This window comes from Arachis stenosperma, chromosome 10 (genome assembly GCF_014773155.1).
Source record: "Arachis stenosperma cultivar V10309 chromosome 10, arast.V10309.gnm1.PFL2, whole genome shotgun sequence".
NCBI classification, from domain to species: Eukaryota; Viridiplantae; Streptophyta; class Magnoliopsida; order Fabales; family Fabaceae; genus Arachis; species Arachis stenosperma.
The window spans coordinates 128392857-128415699 of NC_080386.1; the positions used below are offsets into that span (position 1 = coordinate 128392857).

Sequence of the window (22843 nt, forward strand, 5' to 3'; positions counted from 1 at the left end):
GAGATCAAATAAAAATAATAGTTAATAAATAAAAATAATAGTTAATTTAATATAAAAATAAAAAATAATTGTTATGAAAATTTAAAAATAAATTTTATAATATTATTTAACCAATAATTCAATAATTCAATAATAATATATAATAATTAAATCAGTTCAATATATCACTCACCAATTAAACTAATAATTTGACAATTTGATTACTAATTTGGTTATGGTAACGGTGTATAAATATATGCACATTGAACTTTTAAATATGTATATATACTTAGGCCCAACAAAGAACAAACAAGGGTGTATTTGTTTAGGAGGATGGAATACGGGGATATAATAAAAAAATATAAAATTGTGTTTGATAAGTAAGATATAAATAAAAATATTATATTCTAGAATATTGAATTAGTATGTTTTTTTGTTAGAAAAAACACAAAAATACGGAATAAAAACATAACTTATTTAATCAATTTGAGTTAGTTGAGTGGTCAGTTCACTCGTCCGCTTAAAGTGACAGATTAGTCTTTAACTTGTCGGATTGAGGGATACCGTTCGAGTAAACAAAAAAAAACACAACTTATTTTTTTATTATTTTTCTCTTATTATCAGTTTAATATTATCAAATTTTTATGATTATATTTTTTATTCTAAATTTTGTATGAAGAAAAAATAAAAGTCAATTAAACTTTTTATTATTTATTTATTTTATATTTAGTTTATCACCAAATAAAATATAAAAATACTATTTTTGTTTCATATTCTCTAAACCAAACACAATCCTACTGTTGCCACGTAAGAAGATGCATATTATATTAACGTAGTAATGGCAATTTAAGCTTGTTTATTAAATATTAAATACACCTAGTCCTATGCCGCAAATTAATTTTATTATGGAGAGTGATTTGGAGTAGGACGGCGTTATGGAGAGAAGGGGAGCTTTATTTGAGTGTGGTGTCAGTAATGTACAAATCGGACTATGCGAGTTGGCCCTCACTAAATCGGACCATGCGAGTTGTTGGAGGAATACAGATCCTCCGAATTGTGGTAGCACAAGCCACGTATCGCACGCTAGTGGCTCCCCAGCGGTACCCCTTTAACCCCACAACTCGAACTTCTTGCATGCGTACTCTCACTTTCCCTTTCTTGCTTCCTTCTCCACCCAGCTTGAATACCTCCATCTTTTTCCTCCATGAAAGCTTGCGGTTGCTTCTTCTATTTGTTTATAATGGAAATTTGTTTTACAATGGAAGTTTGGTGTTTTTTAAAATTATGGGAGGTACACAAATCGGACGGTCCGATTTGTGTTAAAAAAATTTAAAAAATTTGGAGTACACAAATCAGACGGTCCGATTTGTACTCCGTACATTAAATCATCCCACATTTTAGAAAAATACCACAATAGATCACAATTTAAGAAAACACTACCATTGTTAATCTAATATTAAAAATAAAAAAGTGGACAGAAAGATGTTATTTTAAAATAAACATATAATAATAAAAACGGACCATCCGATTTCATTCTCCGAAAATTAAAAACAATTTTTTCCATGCACAAATCGGACCCAACGAGTTGTTGAACTTAATTTAAAAAACAACTAATAACCAAAATGGATCCTCCGATTTCATTTACATAAATTAAAAAAAAAATTATATATATATAAATCGCATGGTTCGATAAGCTTTATTTGAATTTCACATATAAAACGGACCCTCCGATTTGCTAACAAAATTATAAAAACAATGAAATCGGATGGTCTGACTTCTTAGCATCATCTCTAAGAAAAAGTTGTCCCACATATTGGTATAGCACCTCTATAATCCATAACCCAGTACAACACATTCACATCTTCCATAACAAAAAAAATCAGCTGTCACATGTACATTCCTTGGGATAATGCAAGGCTTGTCCCCTTAAAGGAACACGTCCCTGACCTTTTGTAAGTTCGGATGTATAAAAAATTCTTTCTATACAATAACATTACCCTTAAATAAAAAGGTTAATTTTCATATACTATTTAAACCCACTATTTAAATCTAACCGCATGAATCAGATTGGTAATGGATAACTGTTACGATGGGTAACCGGAGATTAATAAGATGGATGGCTTTGGTTGGCCCAATCGTCCGCGGATGGTGGCTTCCGAGCTGGTTTGCACGTTGGAGCCTCCTTCCGACGTGTGCTCGTGAGTGAATGGGGGGGTGGTACCTGCAAAGACACTCCGATGCCTAAGTTAGCAAGGGTGTGAGCAGGTTTAGAGAGTATTGGGCTTAGAGATACCTGAGGGGCGTCAGTGTATTTGTAGTGGTGAGCCAATAACCACCGTTGGAGTAGTGCCATATTTTTAGGGTGTTAACCGTCCCATTATCTTAGGGAGGTTAAGATATGGCTTGATTAAAGTAGTTAGAGAGATTTTAGGGGCGGTTACTCATTTGAATGAGTACTTATCTGCCAACTATTCTCCGTCCCGACTTCTTGGGAGTAAGTCGGGTTTGACACCGACTTCTAAGTGTGAAGGTTGGTGTTTAGTAAGGCTCAATCCTCTGGACTAGGCCTCTTATTTGGACCTGGCCTTTATTATTGGGCCAGGGTAGGAACAGTGCCCCTACTTAAGCCCAAGATCTTTATAGGACTTGGGTTCAAGTATTTTACTCGGGATCGTAGTCGACTTGTTGGAGGACCGACGTGACTTTCCGTGTCTCTTCGGTTCTGACGGTTACGTCTAATCAAGCGTCGTGTCCGTTAGGGATGTGCGTAGACTTTGGTAACGGTGCATTCTTATTAATGACTGCCCCGCTTTTACCATTATGCCCCTTAGTATGTTTATAAATACTTTCCCTCTCTTTCATTTTTTCGTTTCTGCAATTTTTCAAATTTCTTCTTGCTTTGTTCGTGCTTCATTCTTGCATTCGGAGACCTCTGCTTCTTTCAACCTTCGGTTTCGGATAAAGGTTAGCGTTTTACTTTTATGACATGCTTTGTGATTGCATGCTTTTATTTTCTTTGGAGAGGGAGAAGTGACGTTGTAGGCTTTCGTATCCCCTTAGGGACTCTCGTTTTTTATTCTTTTTCCTTTTTCCTTTGTAGGTTTTCGTCGTGTTTTTAGAAAATGTCTTCTGTAGAGGCTCTTTCTCAATGGGTTGATGTCACAGTCCTAGGAGAGGAACCTTTGGTTGATGCAGAGTTTATTACTCATTTTCGTACTCACCACAGGATTTGTGTTTCTGAGGATGACGAGCCGAAGTATGAGTTGGTAGTCCCGGATCCAGAAGACCGGGTTTGCTTTGGGAGGGCCAATGAGGCGTCTTCTCATTTCTTCTTTATGTATGAATGTATGATCACCCGTCTGGGTGTCTTCCTTCCTTTTTCGGATTTTGAAATGTCTGTTTTGCACCACTGTCGAGTTGCCCCTACCCAACTTCACCCTAACTCTTGGGGTTTTCTGAAAATTTATCAATTTATTAGTCAAGCTTTGGACTTCCCGACTTCTTTGAGGATTTTCTTTTTTCTTTTCCACATGACTAAGCCCTTTAGTGGGCTAAACAACAAACAGCAATGGGTGTCCTTCCGAGCCATACAAGGTCGGAGGATTTTCACCCTTTTTGACGAATCCTTCCATAACTTCAAAAATTATTTTTTCAAAGTGCAAGCTGTAGAGGGTCACCACCCCTTTTTTCTGGATGATAACTCTTCCCCTTGCTTTCCCTTATATTGGCTGGAGGCCTCCCCTTGTGAGAAATATGGTCTGGACGACCTGGATGAAGTAGAGGCTGCCATTGTGGGGTTCCTCCGAGAAGTGTGGGGGAGGGCCCCATATTTGGATACTAAGAAGTTTCTCCAAGGGTCTCCGACCTTTGTCCAGGCGCAGCTAGGTAGCTTTTTCTTGTTTTTAAATTTTTGACTTATCAACTGATCATTCCGACTTGTTTGATTCTTTAGCTATTGTTTTTCTTTTTCAGAAATGGCTAAGACAAATGCTCAAGAATCTTTCCAAAGAGTCCAGGAGGCCAAGGCCAAGTCTCGCGCTCGGGCCGGTGGTGCCAGGGTTATCTCTCCTCCTCCTCCTCCTCGGAATGTTGGGACTCTTTCCAAGCCTATCGTAATTTCTTCTTCAGCTCCCCCTCAGTCGCTCCCCGTTGTCCGACCCTCCCCTGATCCAAAGAAGCGCAAGACTTTGGAGTCTGGTGCTTCTGGTGAGGTTAAGGCGGATGCTATTGAGTTTGTCCGAAAGAATATCTATCCCCATGTTCGTATAGGCATGGATGATATGTCTGTTCGGGGCCACCTTACCACTATGGTCGAGGAGAGTCTCAAGGCGGCGGGGGTTTGTGGCAAGCTCTTGGATATCTTTGAGAAGGCTCCCCTCAGCTCTTTAGGGACGACCTCGAAGGTCGATGAGCTAGAGGGAAGGCTTCGCTCATATCAGGAGCATGAGGGAGAGTTGAAGAAGGAGATTGCCAAGCTGAGGGAGGAGAGAGATACCTTCCGGGAGAAAGGGAAGGCTTTGCAGGCCCAGTACAACATGGAGATGGAGTTGAGGAAAACGGCGCAGGCCAGCTATCAAAGCTTATTCAAGGATCTTGTGTCTGTGAAGAATGATCTGCTGAATTCTCGGAAGGCATATGATGAGTTGGAGGACTCAATTGCTGATGGCGCCGAGGAGTCTTGGAGGATTTTCTTGGAGCAAGTCAGGGTGATTGCTCCCGACTTGGATCTTTCTCCTTTACATCCTGACAAAGTTGTTATTGATGGTGCCATCGTGGATCCTCCTGCCCCCGTAATTGTTTCCGAGTCAGAATTGAAGACTCGAGGGCAGAGGATTATTGAGTCTCCTCCTCATTCCAAAGACGCTCCGAGTTCTTCAGCAGTTCCTCCTATCTCTTCCTCTCCCATGGATACCTCTGGTGGCGCTCCTCCTGATTCCGGTGGTGGTGATCTTTCTAAAAAATGACTTGTGACTATTTGGGGTCCGGCCTGTGGGCCCCCGTTTTTTAAACTCTTTATTTATCTCTAGTTTGAACAATTTTCTTTGGCCCTTTGAGGCCGTAAACAAAATATTTTATGCGTGCCCTTTTTGATAAGGGTTTTAACTTAACAAAATAAATGCTCTTTTTTGGATAAGGGTTTAAGTTACCTTATGCGTGTATGATTTTCTGAATTCCCCTTGACCTTTTCTTGAAAACCTTCCTTTTTGCTTGTTTGTTTTTCTGAGCTTTTTTGTTTAAGGGCTTTTGGGACAGCCTTTAAACTTCTTCCTAGGTTTTCCTATCTCTTTTGTTATCCCTCATACTCAACTTAGTTTTGGTGAGTTCTTATGACTTAGGTTATTTTTGCGATGCGTTTTTCTTCTACTCGGTCCTTCATTCCGATTTATGGATCGAAGTATTTCCGAGCTTTTCTACCCGGGATCTCGTTTCGACTTATGAGTCGGATTTGTTCCCGAGTTTTTACGATCGACTTCTTATAACCTCTTTACACCGACTTGTACCTCGTCGTTTTATCCTGACGACCTTTTAGGTCGGTTCATGGAATTTTCACGTTTTGTCGAGCTTAAGTCGGCGCGTTTCGTAGAAAGACTTAAAAAATAAAAAATGAAAAGGATTTTATAAGAGATATCGTAGATGAAAAAGATCTTTATTAATCGGGGAGGTACCTTTTTTGCTACTAAGGGTCTTGATAATCTATTTCCCTTAGCCTCTACTATGATGCCTCGTTAAAAACCCTTCTCCAGAAAAAACCCTTTTGGGAAAAAATCATGAAGTTGGGAAAAGAGTACATCAGGGAGTAGAGTTCGCTTTTAACTATAGTACCTTTTCATGTTACAAGCATGCCACGACCTCGGGAGCTCAGTGCCGTTCAGGTCGATTATTTTATAATAACCTTTCCCTAAAACTTCATTGACTTTGTATGGTCCCTTCCAATTTGCGGCGAGCTTTCCTTCTCCTGATTTGTTGACTCCAATGTCGTTTCTGATTAAGACCAAATCATCTGGAGCAAATGTTCTTCGAATGACTTTTTTGTTGTACCTTGTAGTCATCCTTTGCTTCAACGCTGCTTCTCTTATCTGGGCATCTTCTCGGACTTCGGGGAGCAGGTCGAGCTCCTCTTTGTGCCCCTGTATGTTTCCGATCTCGTCGTGGAGAATCACCCTTGGGCTTTGCTTATTGATTTCTATTGGTATCATTGCCTCCACACCATAGACTAGTCGGAAGGATGTTTCTCCAGTGGCGGATTGGGGTGTTGTCCTGTAAGCCCATAGCACTTAAGGGAGCTCTTCAGCCCAAGCCCCTTTTGCTTCTTGCAGTCTCTTCTTTAGTCCTGCCAGTATGATTTTGTTGGCTGCCTCGGCTTGCCCATTGGCTTGTGGGTGCTCCACCGAGGTGAACTGATGTTTGATTTTCATACTGGCTACTAAGCTTCTGAAGGTAGCATCGGTGAATTGGGTTCCATTATCCGTAGTGATGGAATAAGGTATCCCATATCTTGTGATGATATTTTTGTAGAGGAACCTCCGACTTCTTTGAGCGGTGATGGTGGCCAATGTTTCTGCTTCTATCCACTTTGTGAAATAATCTATTCCCAAGATCAGGTATTTGACTTGTCCAGGCGCTTGGGGAAAAGGACCTAACAAATCCATTCCCCATTTTGCAAAAGGCCATGGAGAAGTGATACTGATAAGCTCTTCTGGTGGAGCCACGTGGAAATTTGCATGCATTTGACATGGTTGACATTTTTTCACAAATTCTGTGGCATCTTTCTGCAAGGTCGGCCAATAGAATCCGGCTCGGATTATTTTCCTGGCTAGTGACCTTGCTCCGAGATGGTTTCCGCAGATCCCACTATGTACTTCCTCCAGTACCTCGGTGGTTCTTGAGGTCGGTACACACTTTAACAATGATGTTGATATCCCCCTTCTGTAGAGGATATTTCTCACCAAGGTGTAGTGTTGTGCTTCCCTTCGGATCTTTTTAGCTTCTTTCTCCTTATTAGGGAGGATGTCGAATTTCATGTATTCAACTAAGGGGTTCATCCATCCGAGGTTTAAACCGACTACCTCAAGTACTTCTTGTTTATCTTTTATTACTGAGGGTTCCTGGAGGGTTTCTTGGATCAGACTTCTGTTGTTCCCTCCTGGTTTGGTACTTGCTAACTTGGATAGGGCGTCTGCTCTGCTGTTCAGATCCCGAGTTATGTGTTTGACCTCGGTTTCTGCAAAGCGCCCAAGGTATTCCAAAGTTTTTTCCAAGTATCTCTTCATATTTGGGTCCTTTGCCTGATACTCTCCACTTATTTGGGAGGTCACCACTTGCGAGTCGCTGTATATCATCACCTTTGTAGCACCGACTTCTTCTGCTAGTTTTAGCCCAACAATCAAGGCTTCATATTCTGCCTGATTATTTGAGGCTGGGAATTCAAACTTTAGAGAAACCTCTATCTGGGTTCCTCTTTCATCTACCAATATTATGCCTGCGCCGCTTTCCGTTTTGTTGGAGGATCCATCTACATAGAGTTCCCATGTAGTTGGTTTTTCCTCTTGATCCCCTGCGTATTCTGCAACGAAGTCGGCGAGGCATTGAGCTTTGATCGCTGTCCGAGTTTCATATCTTAAGTCGAACTCGGAGAGCTCTATTGCCCATTGAACCATTCTCCCTGCAACATCCGTTTTTTGGAGGATTTGCTTCATGGGTTGGTTCGTACGGACTCTTATGGTGTGAGCTTGAAAGTAAGGCCGTAACCTTCGCGAGGCTACTACCAAGGAGTAAGCAAACTTTTCTAGTTTGTGGTACCTTAGTTCGGGGCCTTGTAGAACTTTACTGATGAAGTAGACTGGATGTTGTCCGACCTCGTCTTCTTTTATCAGGGCTGACGAGACAGCCTTGTTTGCTACGGACAAGTATAGGACGAGGTCTTTCCCAGGTACGGGTCGGGTTAGAATAGGAGGTTGGCTTAAAAACTTTTTGAACTCCTGGAATGCCTCCTCGCATTCAGGAGTCCATTCGAATTGGCATCCCTTCCTTAATAAGGAAAATAGTGGAAGGGATTTCAGTGCCGATCCTGACAGGAATCTGGAGAGGGCTGCAAGTCGGCCATTTAGCTGCTGGACTTCTCTCAAACAAGTCGGACTTTTCATTTCTAGGATGGCTCTACACTTGTCGGGATTGGCTTCGATCCCTCTTTGTGTTAGCATAAATCCTAGAAATTTCCCTGCTTCCACTGCGAAGGCGCACTTTGCGGGATTTAGTCTCATCCCGTGCAACCTTATAGTGTCGAAGACTTGCGAGAGGTCTGTCAAAAGGTCGTCTTCTTTCTTTGTTTTTACCAGCATGTCGTCGACGTATACTTCCATTAGACTCCCCAGGTGAGGGGAAAACACTTTATTCATCAACCTTTGATATGTGGCCCCCGCATTCTTTAACCCGAATGGCATGACCACGTAGCAGAAATTAGCTCTGGGTGTGATGAATGATGTTTTCTCTTGGTCTGGCTCATACATTGGGATTTGATTGTATCCCGAGTAGGCGTCCATAAATGATAAGTATTGGTACCCCGAGCTAGAGTCTACTAGGGTATCAATACTTGGCAAGGGATAAGGGTCCTTAGGACATGCCTTATTTAAGTCGGTGTAGTCGACACACATTCTCCATTTGCCATTCTGTTTTTTGACTAGCACTACATTGGCTAGCCATGTTGGGTACTTGACTTCTCTGATGAAGCCAGCTTCCAGGAGCGCCTGTACTTGTTCTTCCACTATTAGGGCTCGTTTTGGGCCGAGCTTGCGCCTTCTTTGTTGTACAGGTCGGGATCCTGGATAAACCGAGAGCTTGTGGGACATGAGCTCGGGGTCAATCCCAGGCAAGTCAGAGGCCTTCCAGGCGAAGAGGTCGGAATTATCTCTTAGGAGCCTAGTCAACCCTTATTTTAGAGTTTCCCCTAGGTTGGCTCCTATATGAGTGTTCTTCCCTTCCTCTTTACCAACCTGTATCTCCTCGGTTTTTCCTCCTGGTTGTGGTCGCAGTTCTTCTCTGGCCCTTGCGCCACCGAGCTCTATTGTGTTAACTTCTCTGCCCTTTTCCCTTAGGTTTAGGCTCTCATTGTAGCACTTCCTTGCCAACTTTTGATCTCCCCTTACCGTTGCTATTCCCGCTGAGGTCGGGAATTTCATGCAGAGGTGAGGAGTAGATACCACTGCTCCGAGTCGATTGAGGGTAGCTCTGCCGATTAGAGCATTATATGCTGACCCCACATCGATGACTATGAAGTCTATACTCAGAGTCTTTGATTTTTCCCCTTTTCCAAAAGTAGTGTGAAGGGGCAAAAATCCTAGTGGTTTTATTGGCGTGTCCCCTAATCCGTATAGGGTGTCGGGGTAAGCTCTTAATTCTTTCTCATCTAACCCTAGCTTGTCGAAGGCGGGCTTAAAAAGGATGTCTGCCGAGCTTCCTTGGTCCACCAGGGTTCTGTGGAGATGGGCATTTGCTAGGATCATGGTTATCACTACTGGATCATCATGTCCAGAGATTATTCCTCGCCCATCTTCTTTTGTGAATGAAATGGTAGGGAGGTCGGATGGCTCTTCCCCGACCTGATAGACTCTTTTGAGATGTCTTTTGCGAGAGGATTTGGTGAGTCCTCCTCCCGCGAACCCTCCTGAGATCATGTGGATATGTCTCTCTGGTGTCTGCGGTGGTGGGTCTCTTCTATCCATGTCGTCTCGCTTTCTCTTTCCGTGACCGTCCGACCTTTCTATGAGATATCTATCAAGCCGACCTTCTCTAGCCAGCTTTTCTATCACATTTTAAGGTCGTAACAGTCGTTTGTGGAGTGACCATATATCTTATGGTACTCGCAGTAATCGTTGCGGCTTCCCCCTTTTTTTTTTTAATGGGTCTAGGGGGTGGCAATCTCTCAGTGTTACAAATCTCTCTGTATACGTCCACTATAGAGACTTTCAGAGGAGTATAAGAGTGATATTTTCTTGGCCTTTCGAGACCGAGTTCTTCCTTTTTCTTGGTTTCCCTTTCCCTCTCTTTTGTTGAGGGAGGGGGTCTGGGTCGCCAACTCAGGTCTCTTAATTTGGCGTTTTCCTCCATGTTGATGTACTTTTCAGCTCTTTCCTGTACATCACTCAAGGAGGTGGGGTGTCTTTTGGATATGGACTGCGAGAAAGGACCTTCCCTAAGTCCATTGACTAACCCATTATTACTGCTTCGGGGGTAGGTCTTGAATCTCCAAACATGCTTTGTTGAACCTTTTCATATAGGTTCGTAAAGATTCCGACCTCCTGCTTTATTCCCAGGAGGCTCGGTGCATGTTTCACTTTGTCTTTCTGGATTGAGAACCTCATCAAAAACTTCCTCGAGAGGTCTTCAAAATAGTAACCGACCTCGGGGGGAGGCTATCAAACCACTTCATCGCTGCTTTCGATAGAGTGGTCGGGAAGGCCTTGCATGTAGCGTCGGAAGCGTCAGCTAGGTACATCCGACTTTTGAAGTTGCTCAGGTGATGCTTCGGATCCGTGGTCCCGTCATAGAGGTCCATGTCAGGGCTTTTGAAGTTTCTCGGAACTTTAGCCCTCATGATGTCCTCGCTGAAGGGATCCTCCCCACCTAAAGGTGGTTCTTCGTGTTCATCGCGGGGGTTGCGACTTTTGAGGGAGGATTCCAACTGTAAGAGCTTTCTTTCTAACTCTTTTCGTCGTTCCATCTCCTCTTTTAGGCTCTTTTCAGTTTCCTTTTGTCGCTCTCGCTCTTGCTCTAATTGCTCCAGGCGGCTGTGGACTAATCCCATGAGTTCAGTTACATGGGGTGGTACTTCTTTTTCTGATTCGCGCCCTTCTGAGGAGTTCACCTTCGGATTCTTTATTCCGGAAGTGCCTTCCCTGTGTTGATTATCGATTTCTTGGTGGAGGATGAGGTCCACATCGTTGTTGCCTGTGTCCAGATTCTCTTGTTCAGAATCTGTCTCCACATGGCCTTATTCGTGGGATCTATCTGCCATCGTTGGATGATCTCTCAGGTCCCCGACAACGGCGCCAATGTTACGATGGGTAACCGGAGATTAATAAGATGGATGGCTTTGGTTGGCCCAATCGTCCGTGGATGGTGGCTTCCGAGCTGGTTTGCACGTTGGAGCCTCCTTCCGACGTGTGCTCGTGAGTGAATGGGGGGGTGGTACCTGCAAAGACACTCCGATGCCTAAGTTAGCAAGGGTGTGAGCAGGTCTAGAGAGTATTGGGCTTAGAGATACCTGAGGGGTGTCAGTGTATTTGTAGTGGTGAGCCAATAACCACCGTTGGAGTAGTGCCATATTTTTAGGGTGTTAACCGTCCCATTATCTTAGGGAGGTTAAGATATGGCTTGATTAAAGTAGTTAGAGAGATTTTAGGAGCGGTTACTCATTTGAATGAGTACTTATCTGCCAACTATTCTCCGTCCCGACTTCTTGGGAGTAAGTCGGGTTTGACACCGACTTCTAAGTGTGAAGGTTGGTGTTTAGTAAGGCTCAATCCTCTGGACTAGGCCTCTTATTTGGACCTGGGCCTTTATTATTGGGTCAGGGTAGGAACAATAACCATGTAAATCTCTTTTAAAAGTTTAAACTAAACTCTAGTATATGAAATGTTGTCCTCATGGCTTACTAAGGAACTTTCAAATAACAATCCTACTTTGACTGGGTGGAAATCTCTCAACTTGGTTTGGCCTTAAAGCAATTCAAACCGGTTATACAAGCATTTTCAGTATTGATTGTCACGGATTTAATTTTCCTCTCATAAATAAACATCAGTTTAACAATGATGATTATACAAACCAGAGATCATGAAAAATAAAATATGAACAATTAGTGGATATTTATTTGATCAGAATCTGAATCAGCAACGACCGATGATCTGACCATTCTGCGTGTATTTTCATCATATCCATCATTTTCATCATCGTCATCTTTCTTCTCATCAATTATGCCTATCAACCAACAGTTAGAGAACTTTCCAGTCCATAAGAAGTGAAAGGAATGCAATGCAAACATTACCCTTCTTTATGAGCAGAGCTTCCAGTGTTCCTGTGGAAAAATCATCTTTCCCTCCCAAATCTTGAAATCCTACCAATCTATCCACCGCAATGCCTTGCCTGAGAAAAAGAAACACCATAGCCAATATATTGAGATATTAAGTTGTTAATCTTCTATATAAAAAGGTGATTCGGGAGAATTTAGTACTCAATTTCTTCCATAGAATAGCCTTCTCATGTACTAATAAAACAACATTTTATTATTTCTCATAAAACTTGAACCTAAGACCTCTTAATAGAAGAATAAAGTACTTGCTATTTTGACTATTCCATAATTATTACTATTATACACATTACAAAGGTGGACTGATAGACATATTAGTCCATAAAAAAGATATCATTATTTAGTTGAAAATGGTAAAAATTAGTATTAAAAAGAAAAGATAGGTAGTTATTTTAGCTAGTTCATATAGGCAGTTATTTTTAAAATAGTATGGGTCCACTTACACCATATTTAAATCTTATTGACTTACAATGCTGAAACACTAATGTATTCTAAATTTCATCAATTCAACCATTGAATCATGTTATACTATTTTGATAATCAAACTCACCAAATTTCGAGAAATTCGAACATCAATAAATGAGTTATCTTCAAGTAGATATTTACTTGTACTTTTAAAACTATATTATAGTTCAAAATTAAATGAAGTTTTATGTTTTTGCAAAATTAATCTATATGATAAATGTCTTATTTTAACAGATGAATGAGAAAACTGAGTCTATAAAAAGTTATTCACATGTGTAACCCATTTGGGAAGTAGCAGAAGCTACTTTTTTTAATTTTTGGATTATAAAAAAGTCACAATTTATGTGTTTGGCACTATTTTAAAAAAAGCTTTTAACTTATTGAAAAGTTAATTTGCAACTTTTTGAAAAAGTATAAATATATGACTTCTTGCTTCTCGATAAGTCATTCTACCACTTACTTAAAAAAAATTAATTTTAAAACAAAAAAAATCTACTTTCCTTCTTGACTCTATGAAAAATACTGACCCTTCATCACCATTTTCACACAAGGTCTGCTAGAAGCACTGGCCTTCCACCATCATTCTCACGCAATGTTCCAAGTCTCACCATTTTTACGTAATGAAACATCTGATGGAAGTATTAATCCTCCACCACATTTTCAGACAATATTACATCTGAACAACTTACTGCATATATTCCTTCTAAGTATTTTTTTTTATCATTTTATCACTATTTTTTATTATTAAATTTGTATTCAAGTGTGGGTATGAAATTTCAGTTTTAATTTTATTTTTTTCATATGTAATTTTATAGCTTATTATTATTTTCATAGTTAATTATAACAAGTTTTTGACCTCAATAAAGGAGAAGAGGGTTCTAATAGGAGTAAAAATAAAAATAAAAACAGCAATAAAATATACATGACACACATTTATATTTATTTTTATTTTCACCTACCATATCATACACAATATTAGTGATTAGGTTATGTAAAATCAACATTCAATATTGGAAAATATTTGTTATCATGATTATTTATTCATTCTTTTATAAAAAAATTTATCTTTTGCGTTATTTATCCAAACGCTACAACTTTAAAATAAGTACTTTTATAACTAAAAAACCAAATACAAAATAACTTATTTATAAGCTGCTTTTAATAAAAGTCCTTATGTTTTAAGCTCCTTTTCCAAAAGAACTTATTTAAGTTATTTACCCAAACTGGACAAGTTAAAGAGAGATTATTTTTGGATTTTGACACAAATGCGAGAATCCCCTATACATATGTAACCGATAATAGATATTAGATAATAAGGATTAATAGTCAAATTCGTCCTTGAACGATCATTCATTCTTCAAATTGGTCCCTAAAAGGCTAAAAGATTAAATTAGTCATATTAGTCCTTGAAAGATAAAACCTAAGTCAAACCTTCGTTAGTTAGATAATGACGTGTCATGTTAAATGCCACGTGACACGATAACATGATAGATTAATACCACATGTTACAAGATGATCAGTTGACGTGTCAAGTTATTGACATATGGCATGCTATGACTTATCTGACATGTCATAAATTTATTTATAATCGAATCAATCCCTAAAAATACACAGATAAGTCATTTCCGTCCCAAAAATATTAAAAATTGATCAAATTTGTCGTCATATAAATGGCTCTTATTTTTTTTATAATATTAAAGTTTTAATATTTGTTAATCCTACTAATTTTAGTTTCATTTTTCACACCTTAATAACAAATTTTCCTTCGGATAAAATAATAAAAATAATCAAACTATTACAAAGTTATTTTCTCATTTGCATTTTCAGATTTTACATTTTCAAATTCTAGTTTTTTGTAGTGAGATTTTTTTATATAAATAATTTTATCAGACTATTATTAATTATATACTAAAAGTTTTAATCTTTTAAATCTCACTAAATAAACATAGTAGTATTTTAAAATTTTAATCATTTAGATTTCACCCAAAATTTAGTTCAATCTATCACTAATTGTCCATTTTTATCTTTCTATATTTATTTTAGTTTAAAATTCTTTTTAACAAATTTTTTTAAATCTGACAATTAAAAAGATAGAGAGAAATGATGATAACTAAATAGTAATGATATTAAAAAAGAACTACATAATAAGATTCAACGAGTGATCGCACAAGCCTGCTTTTTCAATTATTAAGTTCTACCGCATAAATTAAAAAATAAAAAATTTCTAAATTCTAAAAAAAAAAATAAAAGATTTAAAAATAACTATTATATTTATTTAGTGAAATTCTAAAAAATTAAATTTGTAAGTATATAATTAATAATAGTTTGATAAAAGCATTTAAATAAAAAAAAATTTCATTACACAATTTTTTTTGAAAATATAAAATTTTAAAATATAAATGACAAAATAACTTTGTAAAATTGTAATAATCTGATTATTTCTATTATTTTATGCAAAGAGAATTTTTGTTTATTAAGGTTTAAAAAATGATATTAAAATTAGTAGTATTAAAAAGTATTAAAAATTTAATATTATGAAAAAAACAAAAGAGATTTATATGAGGACTAGCTTGATCAATTTTTAAAATTTTAGAAATGAAGATGACTTATGTGTGTATTTTTAAAGACTAATTTAACTCTAAATAACTTTATAACATGTTAGATGACACGTCAACCAATCATATTATGACAGTAACATTAACCTACCATGTCATCATGCCATGTAACACTTAACATGACACGTCCTAACTGACGGAATGATCAATCTGACTTATGTTTTATCTTTCAGGACTAATGTGACTAATTTAATCTTTTAGGGAACAATTTGAAGATTGAGTGATCTTTTAACCCTAGATAATAAGTAATAGATGAATTATAAACTGGTTTGACAACATCATCCTTTTTATTTCTACAAAGCTACTAACAATTAGTCACAAGGAAAAAGCATGATTGTCATAGGCACTTGGAATGTAAAAAGTCTATTGCAGAGTAAAGATTGTTGATAGTCATTTTTTATTTATTTTTATTTCAATTTTTATGAAATCAGCAACACACAATATGCTTTGTGAATATTAAAAGCACTCAATTAAATGAGGTAACAGATGTAAGCCGCACCTGAACAGTATGACACAAGGCAAAGTCTTTATTGCCAGTTTTGCGACAAAGAATGGTGCATGCTGAATTTCATTATCAACAAAGAACACTTTTACGCGATTTCTTTACCAAAAGAAAAACAGAGATGTTAAAGTAAAAAGACTAATGTCACAATTAGATTGGCTTAATGATGAGAAAACAGTCAAACATAAAATCTTCTCTACTGCAAATAATAATAATGTAAGCGCGTTAATGCTGACCTCTGCATCAAGCTTGATGAACTTCGTATCTATATGCTTTGGTGAAAGGGACTTTAAATGCTTATCCATTATCCTGGAAACATTTTAAGCATGCGTGAAAGGGTGAAGGGGGCAGAGATGTCTTCAAGTCTAAACCCAGAAAACATACTTGCACCGATAGAACTCCTTATGGTAGAAATGACAAATCACTTTTTCACTTCTGGTGACTTCAGCTAAGAAATCCCCTTCAGTTATCTCTCTGTACTCCCCATGACCTTTCCTTCTTCCATTCCTGCCGTTTCTCTGATTCTTTCTAACAAGACAAATCTAGTAATTAGTACTGAGGTATTTAATAAATAATAACATTGTCATGAATCCTGATACATACGGAATACAAATATTCGTACCTTTAGAGCTGCAATCCTATCTGCATGCAATTTTTCCAACTCAGGATCCTGATATATCCATTTGAATTAGTAGGGGAGAATATCGGGAATGGATTTTCTCATGTCAAACTCAAATATTCACATGATCTTGTCACGTACAGATTTTCAACACTAATTAAGAACGAACAAAGGACCGCATCAGCATCTAATTGAAGGTACAAACTAAAACATGGCAAGGTCATGTGAAAACTTCACGTGAGAAAATCTATTCTAAGGTGTACACGAATAAACATATATGACAAGGTTGAGAAGTTTACAAATCATACATCTATTAAATCATCAAGGTCAGCCTCCTGGTTAGAAGAACTTGATGCCTGCGCCTTCTCTTGTGCAAGCAATTCCTGCAGGAAGCATAATATTAGTCAGATCACATCAGCATGAAACACCTATTGTGCTATGAGCATGAGGTGTGTGCTACGAATGCCATAACAGAATGTATGTGTTACTGTGGTTATAAGTGTTCCCTATACAGATTAATCAGCTGCTCATCATCAACTATGGTAAGGTTCTTAAATATTTTGCCATAAGAACAACTTAACAAGAAAAGAAGAAAAAAGATAATTGCAGAACAGTTTCAAGTTCTCAACAACATCAAAAGTTCAAATTATTGAAAAAACAGGGCAGTTCAATTCCATGCACACCTAGTTCGATTTGATGTGCAAGAAAATAAAAATACATTTCAAGTGTATAGCAGAATTTAAGCATTAAAAAGAACAGTCAAATACTGTTAGTAACAACCACCCTTATATATTTTAGTGTGTTGGTGGATGTGCGAGATGAACTGCAGCAAGACATTAATTTCAGGGAAAATTCTGCGGTGCTTATATCAAAGATAAGCATAGTATGTTGATATTGCATGTCAACATTAGACAAAGACACGTCAATGATAAAGTCACATCCGTGCACAAAGAAGAACGGAACCGTTCTGCTTAAGAATTTTATTACGGACAATGGTGAAATGGTTTGGTTAAATAAGCAAGTCATTAGAGGTAGGTTTAGTGGGCTGTTGTTATTCGAACTTCTTTTGTTTTTTTTTTTTTTGTGACGGACTCATGATTGTTTGAGAATGTGTTAGTATACTTTACTAGAAGGCCCTAAAAAAATGGGTAATGTTATCCATCGACAAAAACTTCTATTTGAGATGGAGTAAGAAAAAGTTATGCGTGGGTTTATTGTATGAGTATATGCCACTGCTGATGTTATAATAGTCTAAAGTGATTGTCATACTTCTTATAATTATATTATTTTTTTGGTTAAGTACTTAAGTTATTACAGTTTAAGAGTTTGCAAGTGAACCATTACAGTAGATAAAATTCATTAGCGTAAAGTATATTTTTTTGTTCTAAAGTTTGATAAAAATTTCAAAAATATCCCTAAGTTTTATTTTGTGTCAATTTTGTCCTATAAATTTTCGATTTGCATCAAATATACCCTTGACGACTGATTTTTCAAAAAATTTAAGATCGATTCAATAATAATTTCATGAGAACAACCCCTCAACACAAGCAAATCAAACATAATTTTTATGCATTATTGTTATATTGGTCTTAAATTTTTTGAAAATTTAGCCTCCGAGAGTATATTTAATGCAAATCGAAAACTTTTAGGACAAAATTGAAACAAAATAAAACTTAGGAGTATTTTTAAAACTTTTGCCAAACTTCAGGGACAAAAAATATACTTTACCCAATTTATTAATTAGTAGAGTTTAAGGTCCAGTTTAGGAAAATAACGTAATTAAGCTACTTTTGAGAAAATAACTTAAGTAATAAATGACTATATTAAAAGTAACTTATAAATAAGTTATTTTGTATTTGAATTTTTAGTTTTAAAAGTGCCTGTTTTATAAAAATGTGATAAAAAGTAGTAGTATTATGAGAGAAGTTATTTTTTTTAACTTCTCTATAAGCTCTTAAATAGCTTCTTAGAAAGCTACAATTTGGTTTTGAAAATTGCACCAAACATTAATACTACTACTCTTCATAAGTCAAAAATAGATGTCTATTTAACTAACTATTCTAACCCAATCATAAAGATATCGTTTTTTAAACAGAATATATTCTGTTATGTTAAACGTTATTCTTACGGTAGGGAGTTAATTGGAAAAAAAATTTAACATATAGAGATCCAGTTGAAAAAAAAATGAAGGCCTAATTGAAAATTCGGTAAAACTATAGAGACCTGTAGAGTAATTAAACCTCAACTTATTCAGATAAAACGACTTCGTTTTAACGTTAAATATGTCAATGCCTATTTAGCTTAAAAGAATTTGATAGAATATAAATTTACATTAATTTTGCATCGTTATGATATTTATTATATTAGTATTTTTTTCAATAAATTATTAATTATATGGTATAATTGATGAAAATAAACTTATTAATAAAACTTGATACATTATTATATATATTAAGTAAATGATGTTATTAAAACATTTAAATGGAAATAAAATTTTTTATTTTTACATAATTTTATTTTTAGGTGACTCACTTTTTCTTACTCCATCTCAAATAGAATTTTTTGTCCATGGATAACATTACCCATTTTTTTTAGGGCCTCCTAAAAAAGTATACAACACATTCTCAGACAAAAGAAGTCTGTCACAAAAAAAAAAAAACAAAAGAAGTCCGTATAACAACGGCCCACTGAACCTACCTCTAATGACTTGCTTATTTAACCAAACCATTACACCATTGTCCCTAATAAAATTCTTAAGCAGAACGGTTCTATTCTTCTTTGTGCACGGCTGTGACTTTACCATTGACGTGTCTTTGTCTAACGTTGACATGCAATATCAACATACTATGCTTATCTTTGATATAAGCACCGCAGAATTTTCCTAATTTCAGAACCACCAAATCACACAATTCTAACAAATAATCTGTCATGAAATCACTTGTTCCAAAAACTTAAACTCATAGAAGAAGATACATGAATAATATATCTCAAGCTCGCCTCTTTACACAAGAACCTCTTTTAGGTTTGTGTGGATTTTTGTATAGGCTTTTTTATTTTCTCTTTTTTATTTGTAAAATTGCTAAATTCTTTCTTTTGGATTCACAAGATCAAAGTTTTAGACTTTTTATTAATCATAGAAGCCCTAATATTGTATATGCTGTCACAAAAGCTTCAGCGCGCGGACACATAATGTCCCTAACATAATTTTTGGTAACTTCAAACAACTGTCTCAGAGAAAAATATTAAACTACAGAATCAAAGGAAAAATGTCCAAAACACTGTAAAAATATTATAACTAGTATTCGAAACATCAAAGGCGACTTCAACCAACGGATTAAGCCATTAACTAAAACAGGGTTAGGATGCCAAATCTTCACCTAAAACCTTAAGGCAATGGATTTATGACCTTCACCTCTCACACTTGATATCTCGATGACAAGGAAAATGCCCTAGCATTTCATACAGCTATTGAATGGAAACCACTAAATGAAAATGAAAATGAAAATAAAAATGAGAAGAATTAGATAATGAACCTTCTGATAATCACGGGCAGCTGCAGCCATTACGTTTCCAAAGGCAAGATTTGACAAAGTAGACTTTACTGCGTTCGGATCCATTTTCGAAACACAAAGGGAACGGGAGAAGCCTCTGGCTCGAACGATTGAGATCTGTGTTATGAATGCGCGAAAGGACGATGGAGGAAGAACCAACCTCTGTTACTTGTTAGTATTGATGCGGAGGGAAATGGTGGCAATTAAAGTTAAACATCAAAGTAGTTTCTAAGATTTACAAAATGTATCGATTTAGTCCCTGACTTTTCAATTGTACTATTTAGGTTCTCGACTTTGGAAAAAATGCTGGATTATGGAAAACAGCGTTTGGCGCTAAAAAATGAAAACGATGCCGCTTTAAGAAGGAGATAGTTACCAAAAGTTATAACCCCCCATATTTAAAGAGATCACTTCGCCACTTCATCTTCTTCATCACGTTCGAACTGAAAGTTCCATACCCTGGGTTCCACTAGTCTTGCTGAAGTTTTCTGTGGTGACGCAAATTGGAGAGGATCGAAACGTGTTCGTTGGTCGTTCAAAATCGGCGAAAGAAAGAGCAAAGCTTCTTCGTGAACCCCCTGACAGAGGTAGGCATGCACTGAATAAAATATTTTTTATTTATCTTTTATAGCGTTAAAGTATCAATTATTGTGAGTTTGAGTTGAAAATTTTGTGTTGGTTGATAAAAAATCATTGAATGCTATATTATTAGGTAGGATTTAAGGTACTGAGTGGTGTGGGTTTGGATTTTGTGAATGCTTTGTTTTCACACAGGTAATAAGGGTGTTTCTATAATAGCAATGTGATGAAGTATCTATTTTTAAACAATAGTGGAGTATTTTGTACTGTGGTTTGTTGATTATATTATCGGTAGCATACATTAGATAAATTGTTATACCTGTTTTTCACTATAGATGAAATAATTGCTGGATATCATGTTCCACCATGGTGGGACGTTTAAGAAGAACGATGATGAAAAATTGGTTTACTCACCGGACAATACAAGTTGCTTAGAAGATTTAGATGAAGATACCTTAGATGTTTTTTTGGTGAGAAACTATTTTAAGAAGCTGGAGTATGACAAGGTAGTTGAGTGCTGGTGGCTGGTTCCCGAAAGTAGCTTGGAGGTGGGACTGAAAGCTCTGACCAGTGATGATGAACTAAAGGAGATGTGCTTCCATGCAGAGAGGATTGATGGAGTAGTTGATGTGTATGTTGAACATGAAGTTTCTACACCTGAACTAATAGAGGAGAAAGGGACTGTGATGTTATTTGATTATGAAGCAGAAGAGGTTTACCATGGTGACTTACAGACTAACAAGGAAACACCTCCGAATAGCTCAAATCAAACATCGGATAACAAATCAACTACAAACCCAATTCCAAATCTCTCAACGGCAAACACAATTCCTTCTACTGCAACTCCCATTCCAAACCATCTTGCTGCTGACCCCTCACTACAAATCCTACCAATGAAGAGCCCAACCCCATGGAAGGACCTGATAATCTCAAACCCAATTATAGATCCAACCCAAAATCTAGTAAAAAATCCAACCCAGCTCCCATTGTGAAACATAATCACAAGCCAATTCCAAAGCCCAAGAACCTTCTGAAGCCCAACAAAACTCAATCAAAGCCCAAGTCCAACTTCACTTCCAAATCCAAACCCAAATTTAACCCACCTAAAAGAATTACAAGATCTTAAGCAAATGGGAGGAGTACTAACAAATGCAAGCAATCTCTTCATGTGAATTTAACTGTAAATGAATCAACAAGTGATGATGGCAGCTCAAAGGATATATCTTATGTCCCAGTACAAGAGGTCAGTTCTAGCAATGATGAAGAATTGATTGCAAAAATTTCTAAACCAATTAGGAAAGAGATTAAAAAAGTCCAAAAGGTTCTAAACGGGCTAACAATTTTTTCAAAGATAACAAGGTTCTCAATAAAAAAAATGTTTTTTGGTCTCTTATATTTATTTGTGTGAGATTGATTATTTTTTTGTCAATATGTTTTATATATTTTAATAAAATAAGTTTTCATGGTCAATGAGTCATAGCTTAAATAACATAATTTCTCTATACTCATCTAACAGTGTTTATATTTCTCTTTATGTAATATTTTTTTCACATAATATTTTATATACATGTTGATTCACATAAAGTGTTATTTACTTTAAGTGTAATTGAAATTAATAATTTAATATAATTTGATAAATTATTTTGCTTTATTCATTATAAAATTATAATGTTTATAGTTATTATTTGTCCATTCAATTAACAACAAAAATACGAAAAAGTTTTTTTTTTAATTTAAAAAATATGAATGCAATGATTTTTAAGTTATATGGCTTAGGATTTAAAGATGATCTTTTAAATGAATATTGATTGAAAATAGAAAAAATATTGTAAAAATATTACATAAATAATAGAAAATAAATGGATAATATACATGTTAATTTAGATAATCAAAATAAAATAAAATAAATAACAAAAGAAGATATTTTTTGTTTTGTAGTACAAATATAATATATAATAATATAATAAATTGTAATGTTCTGGTATAAAAAATATGAAACTTTTAATATCATATGAAAAGATGTGACATTTTATGAATTAGATAATTTAAAAAATACTTATTATAGTTAAAATTAAAAATATTATTACCTAAAAAAACTATTTAATAAAATTAAGAGAGAGAGTTAAAATTGTTTAACTAACAAAAAAAATTACCACCATCATCAACCTATTAAATTTGAGTAATATCAAGTAAAAATTAAGAAATAAATCAGAACAATAAATTCAAAAATTTTCTATTTCTTTTTTTATGGTGTTTTACTTTAAGTAATTATTTTTTATGGATAATATTTAAATAACAAACAAAATAGTAAGAAGATTCGCATTAGTTATGAAAACTAATACTAATATCATCCTTATAGTATGATCGCATTATTTTAAAACATACAACATAAAATAATAAAATATAATTTAATTAATGTGTACATTAAAACAAATGTAAAACTTATATAAT

General features: G+C 36.1%; 1 protein-coding gene across 1 annotated transcript; it reads right to left on the reverse strand.

The window, feature by feature from the left end:
- Window positions 1-11830: 11830 nt before the first annotated feature.
- LOC130957702 (thioredoxin domain-containing protein PLP3B-like) lies at window positions 11831-19879 on the reverse strand. The gene is given in 9 exon segments (XM_057884546.1): window positions 11831-11952; window positions 12020-12117; window positions 15641-15702; window positions 15880-15952; window positions 16028-16134; window positions 16136-16171; window positions 16266-16313; window positions 16571-16645; window positions 19796-19879. Coding segments are annotated over 9 exon segments (705 nt in total).
- Between the last annotated feature and the right edge of the window lie 2964 nt (window positions 19880-22843).